The sequence below is a fragment of the Myotis myotis genome, unplaced genomic scaffold (assembly GCF_014108235.1).
Source record: "Myotis myotis isolate mMyoMyo1 unplaced genomic scaffold, mMyoMyo1.p scaffold_m19_p_2, whole genome shotgun sequence".
In the NCBI taxonomy this organism is placed as follows: domain Eukaryota; kingdom Metazoa; phylum Chordata; class Mammalia; order Chiroptera; family Vespertilionidae; genus Myotis; species Myotis myotis.
In genome coordinates, this window is record NW_023416324.1 from 47,248,460 (window position 1) to 47,255,487 (window position 7,028).

The 7,028-nt window shown below is 33.9% G+C and overlaps 1 protein-coding gene across 5 annotated transcripts in view; it reads left to right on the forward strand.

The window, feature by feature from the left end:
• MIER1 (MIER1 transcriptional regulator) overlaps positions 1-4,658 on the forward strand; it is a 60,784-nt gene extending 56,126 nt beyond the window's left edge. For 4 of the 5 annotated variants that reach the window (XM_036350485.1, XM_036350482.1, XM_036350484.1 and 1 more), the window contains one exon: positions 1,792-4,658. In XM_036350485.1, the coding sequence (XP_036206378.1) occupies positions 1,792-2,096 (305 nt within the window). In that variant the 3' untranslated portion in view covers positions 2,097-4,658. The remainder of the gene's footprint in view (positions 1-1,791) is intronic. The other variant, XM_036350487.1, reaches the window with a different exon arrangement.
• Positions 4,659-7,028: the final 2,370 nt, after the last annotated feature.

Genomic DNA, 7,028 nt, shown 5'->3' on the forward strand with positions numbered 1-7,028 from the left:
GTACCTTGGTTGCGGGCACATCCCTACTGGGGGGTGTGCAGGAGGCAGCTGATGGATCTCTCTCATTGATGTTTCTAACTCTCTACCCCTCTCCCTTCTTCTCTGTAAAAAATTCAATAAAACATTTTTTTAAAAAAAAAAAAATGATCTTCTTCCTAAGTAAGACAGTAGCCAGGCAGAAAGTAATAAGTCCCTCACTCCTCTTTAGAAAGAAACGGGTACATTATAAGTTCTGCCCACTTACATTCTGATGTAGCAGCCTTAGGGAGGGCCAGTGCAGAGCTAGCTAAACCCATGACAGAAACTAGAAGAGAGACGCTGAGAAAAATTTGACCCTTGTTCTGACCTTTGGTCTGACCCTGGCACTGCTGTAGTGAATATACTTCACTTTGCTTATTTGATTATCCCTCTCTATTTCCTCACTACTTCCCTTCTAAGAGCAAGCCAAGCCAACAAAAAGTAGGGCCCAACAACCAATTTCCTGGCCCAAAAAGTTTCATTGACTTGACATCTAATGCTAGCACATCCACCTTGAAATACAATAAAAAGCTGAAATTCTGACCTTGGAACTAGAAGTAGAAACTCAGTTGGTACTACAATTGTCTTTTCCTACTTGCTCATAATACCAAATAATTTCCTTTTCTTATTCTTTTTTAAGCATTTAATGAGAACATGCAGGTCGAGTAGGAGAGTTTCATGATTTACCTGTAAATTACTCAGTAGCCCAGAAGCTATTCACATTGAGTACCTAAAACTCAAGTTTCTCAGGTTTTTCAAGGAAAAGAAGGAACTTTCTAACCCAGTTTTATTTATTTGTAAGGGACTTTATCAGTCTCTTGAAACCTTATGGTTATTTTTGACCTAATCACAGTGTCACCAACTCTTTAAGCTTACTACAACAAAATCATGATACATAATCCTGTGATTCATGATTGGGTATACTTGTGAGTTGAGGAAAATAGGATATTTACTTTGACCAAAATGTAATATTTGAGTCTTATCCTTTATAGTGAATATTTTAATTAAATTTTAACTATCTTTAGTGACACATTTTATATTTTTACATTAAGTATTCCCACAATTTCTACTTCCTATTGCAGATAAGTTGAACATGACCTTTACTATGACTTGCTTTCATTAGAATAATTGTGTTCTTTTCTCACCTATTATGGAGGAATTTATTTACTTTTAGCATTTTCAAGTGTATGCCTAGACAATGAAAGCATTAATTTTCAACATGATAGATTACTTAAATTAATTTAGATAATATTTTCCTCTTTACCCTTAAAGTACAGTAATATCCATAGATTTACATTAAGAATTAAAAAGTCACATCATTGTAGTTTTATGTGGCAGTATAAAGCTCAAGCTTCTAAAGAAAGAATATAATATTTTACATGGTTTTAGAAAGGTATAGCCATTTGTTAAATCTGAATAATTTATGCATATCTTTGCTTAAAATTCAGCTTTTTTTGACTACTGGACCCAATGCTTATTTTGTCACATAATATCTACCTGCTCTTAATATATGCCAAATTCTGTTCTTAATTCTTTATACTTACTTATTTAATCTTCACAACTGGGTGAGGTAGGCTATCATAAGTCATCCTCATTGTATATGTGATAAAACTGATGTTCAGAGAATATAAATAACTTGTCTAAGGTCACACCACTACTAGGCAAATAAATATAGTCCAAATTCAGACCATACACAGATCTAATACCTCACTTCCTTTATGAAAAGCAGTCTTATAACAGTTTAATATTAGCAGTTTGTTTCTTCCAACTTAGGGGTGTCATCTAATGGACCAGGTGAATTATTAAACAAAGAAGAAGTAAAAGTTGAAGGGTTACACGTTAATGGACCAACAGGTGGAAATAAGAAACCACTTCATGCAGATATGGATAGTAATGGTTATGAAACAGATAATCTTACCACTGACCCAAAACTTGCCCATATTGATGAAAAAAGTGAGAGACCTGCCAAAAGGCGAAGGGTAAACAGCAATGGAAAAGAAAGTCCAGGTTCTTCTGAATTTTTCCAAGAAACAATCTCACATGGAAAATTTGAAGAACTTGAAAACACAGATGACTGAATTTTAAACTTATTTTACTTTCTTTGGAGTACATCCTGGTGTGATTAAAATTTTCAGGGTTGATGGGTTACCTTAAAAACTTGATTTCCTTGAAGTAATTGGTTAAAATTTGAAAACTGAATTGAGTCCTAATTTTAGTAAATATGATTTCAGAATTCTGCCTTTTGCAGAATTTTTATTTTAAAACTATAAAGACCCTTTTAAGGATATAACAAATAGTTTAGTAAATTTGAACTAAAGATACATCTGTACCTTTTCATTGGATGTATTAATCCTAAAGTTTTACTACAAAGTACTTTTTGCTTAATTTTTATGGCAGAGAAGAAAAAATTTTCCTGCTTAACACCAAATTTTTTTAGTTTATTGAAATCTTTCAGACATTTTTCTCTATATACAAGTTGAGTATCGTTATTAAGGAAACCCTTATGAATCCTGAAAGTTATGCTAGCATGATTTTTTTATATATAGAAGTTTAAAAATAAACCAAGTCAGGTTTGTATATGTAAAATTGTTGACATCAATGATGTCTTTCCATATTCTTATCTGGGCTTAAGAAATACATTCTGTATTTTTCCAGATTCTTTGTAGCCTTTGAAAGATTTTTACAGTACATATGTCTTGACTGAGCTGTCTTTTCTTAATACAAAAGCTTGTATAATTTTCTTAACTTGTACAGTTGGTAAACTTTTATGAGAGGAATTGATATTCTGAGTCTGTCAGCTTTCATTTTATTTTGCTATGGTTTTTCTAATGAATTTTTAAGTGTTTTGTGTAGTAACTAAGTCATGTTTCTTATACAGGTGGTAAAAGCATTCATGAAGGATTGTGAAAATTTTTTTTCAATTTTTTACTTATGGACAAATAGTGTGAGAATCCTGAAATTAAGCATGATACTTGGATTGCATAGTTTGTATTTGCTATAATTTTCAAAATTATTTTTGAAGCAAGACAAACATTTAATGTTGGCTTAAATGCTTAAATGTATCATGCTGACCCGAATCCTGTTCAGTTATTTTTATATGCATTATGAAATTTCCCATTTTTGCATTAAATGAACTGGGGAAAAGGTCAAGTGATATTTAGATAATTGACATGACACAAAGGATTGGCAGGCAGCAATATTGATTTTTAAGAGGAAAAAGTGAAGTTAGAAAAGTTTTTGGACTTTTCCAGTTATAATCTAGTTTTTCAGATTCGATAGTATATTTCCAAAATGAAAATAAGTTATACAGTAACTATTGTTCTGTGATTACAAATAGGATCATCCATTTGCATAGCCTTGCAAGAGTGCCATTTTATTTTTAGTGCAAAATTCTTGTTGAAAAAATGTAGTTTTATACAGCTGATAGACCAACCTATATCCAAACTTTTATAAAAGATTGTCACCTATTGTTTTTATCACATACGCATACCCCAAATGCTTCTACCATTTCTAGCCATCAGTTCAAGAGCTGATGCCTTTTTAAATAAATCTTCTCTGATCTTGTTTTTAATGGCTCAACTGTCCAATGCAATTGAGTAGAGGTTTGCACTGAGATATTATGGTTTAGGCCTTACTCCATGAAGTATTACTACTAACATATGTTCAGACTGCTTCCCTCCACCAGTGTGAACAAGTCCCCCCTGCCCCAAACAGTGTTAAAAGCCACTCGACAACACTTGACTGACTTCATATAATGTGCATCCACTGTTACATACATAATCCCAGTAAATCCAAGTTTTGGGTGGAAGTGTTGAGAAGCATGAATTTTGTTTTGTTTTTGTTTTGCCTAGAACATTAATTTATCCAGAATGGCAGCTTTAACATATGGTCACAATCCATTTTCTAAATCAGATTTTATTCAAATGAATCCAAAGTATCCTAGCTCTTTGTCAAAGACTATAGAAATGTTTCGAACAAATAGTAATGTACTTTTTAAGTTGTAATATTTGAGATACCATTTTCACCTTTTATAAAAGATGCATTTTGTTTGCAGGTTTGTGAAGTTCTTGAATACAGCACATGTATACATGTTAGGAAATCTTTTCTTCATCTTTCTTTTTAAAGTATGCCTAATGAAAGACATTCCACTATTATAATACATAATGCTCAGCTCTTCATAAAGGAATATTTAATTTTGTGTTTATATAGGCATTTCACACAGTACTTAGTTATAAGTCATTGCACTATGAAATTTGTAGTAATATCATGAATCTAATTTGCTTAATATTTACTATATTTCATAACTCTTGAACTCCTGACAAATTGCATTGGGAAAAGAAGCCTTTGTTAATAGCTACTTAGTCTCTCTGACCTCCAGCAAAGCACTATCAATTTCATTTGGAATGGTTTTCTGTTCTATGATGTGTTTTCAGATAAGAGTTCAGAATCTGCAACTCAGTTCAACATAAGTCTGTTGAGCTTTAAAATGTATTTGAAATAATATTTAAATAGGCATTTAAAATTATGAGTTGGATGTTTTTAAATTTATGCATAGTAATTTTGCACTGTAAAATAATTCCCTTCTCCCATTCCCTGTCTGCCATTCTGAATATGCTTATTAAAATATTTTTTTAAACATATTTGCGTACTTAATGTTGTGTGAATGATTTTCATTACATTGATTCACTAGAATTATAGGTTTTAATTTTCTATGATGCACATTGTTTACAGTACAAAATACATACAATCTGTTGCTCCTGCTCCTAGACATATTCCACGAACAGTGTTTCAGTGGCTCCAGTCTCTTCTACCTCATCTTGGATGATGTATTTTTGTCCTTTTTTTTTCCCCTTTCAGGGATATCCTTTGGGCTATGGACTGCTACTCATCTGCTTCTCTTCTGAACTATATAATTAAAATTCCTGTTTCCTTCTTTTGCAGAGCAGATGTCATCGCAAAATATAATATCACATAATATTTTGCAAAAACTTTTGTCACCATATTTGCTCTGCTTTTAATGGAAAATTAAGAGTGGGCACTTTGAGCCTTAGCCGGTTGCTCAGTGGGTAGAGCATCAACCTGTGGACTTAAGGGTCCCAGGTTCAATTCCAGTCAAGGGCACATGCTTGGGTAGCAGGCTGGATCCCCAGTAGTGGGTGTGCAGAAGGCAGCCAATCAGTGATTCTCTCTCATTGATGTTTCCATCTCTCCCTCTCCCTTCCTCTCTGAAATCAATAAAAAATATATTTAAAAAAAAGTGGGCTCTTTGAATAAGTGAGTGAGTGTGAATTTCCATAGGCAAGATGTATGCTGATGACCCTGGGCTGTGTAATAGGCTCTGTATCACTATTAAATGCCAAATCAAAAGTGAAGGTTATCCCAACTATAATCTACACTCATGAAAAATGCCACTGTGAAAATCATATAACAACATTACGGGAAGGAAAAAAGGAATTTCCAAATTTTAGCCTGTTATTTTGTCTCCCTAAAAATGATGTTTCTGTATCACATAATTCTGATTAAAGTTGTTGTAAAAAAAAAAAAAAAAACCAACACTGCTCTTTAATAATCAATTTTATCCTTTGCAAAATCTTAAAGGGTCATCCCTCCAAGTTGTAGGCTGATTTTGTGTGTTTAATTATTTGGATTAGTCTCTTTAACTTACACCAATGTTCTGTTACCTCATGTATTATATACACATAGTATTGTGCTGGTGTTTTTTGACATCTGTATGTACATGGAGATTTTCCTTTTCTGAACTAGGATACTGTATCTCCTATGACTTACTGAGCATGAATATTATACTGAAAGTGTCATTTTGCTTTCCTTGAGTAAGTGTAACTCTAATCCTCTTGTCCAAATTGATGCTAAAGGCAAGAAGGCATGAGCAGGTAAGCACTATGGTAGAAGTGAAGGCTGAGTACAGAGGGCAAATGGAAAGGAAAAGGAAGCACATGGATCTCGGGGAGCCTACTAGACCAGTGGTCACCAACCTTTCAGACCTCACGGACCACTAGTGGTCCGCAGACCATATCATTCTAGCTAAGTAGGTTTTCCTCCAACTTAACATTTATGTTAGAATCTAAGCCAACATGAATAAATTTACAATTCCACCCAAGAAAGGGTGGACTATATATTTATTTTTAATATATACTGCAGGGTTGATGATACATTATTACTCAGGACTTGCCCTTTCTCTTATCATTCACTGTCCGGTGGGGAGTCTCCTGATTCCCTAAATTTGGAAGAGGTGATGCTGACCTTGCTTGCTTTTTTTTTTTTTTCTTAAGCTCTGGCTCCAGGAATTTTGAAGTCTTTTTCCTCAAAAGATCTCTGGTTAAAGTATGAAAACAGCATCTCCTATTGCTTTTGTGTAACTCTATGTACAACATTCCACCTTTCCTTAGATCTGTTGATTTGGGGAGAGGAGAAGAAACACAATATGGATGTCACTCATGATACTGCTGGCTTGAGTCACCCTCTGGGCTCCACAGAGGGCCCAAGTCAACTTTTGTGGCTTGGGTACCAGCAGTAGTACAGTCTTCTATTTCCTTCTTTAGTTGAATTTGAGTAGATTAAGTTTGCTGTTGAAAAGTCAGCTCATCATCTATAGCAGTGGTTCTCAACCTTCCTAATGCCGCGACCCTTTAATACAGTTCCTCATGTTGTGGTGACCCCCAGCCATAAAATTATTTTTGCTACTTCATAACTGTAATTTTGCTACTGTTATGAATTGTAATGTAAATATTTGATATGCAGGATGTATTTTCATTGTTACAAATTGAACATAATTAAGCACAGTGATTAATCACAAAAACAACATGTAATTATATATGTGTTTTCCGATGGTCTTAGGCAACCCCTGTGAAAGGGTCGTTCAACCCCCAAAGGGGTCACGACCCACAGGTTGGTGACCCACAGGTTGAGAACCACTGATCTATACTTATAAACTTTAGAAGTGTTTCTGAACCAGTGTCATCCTATCTAATAATAGACAAACATGGTAATTA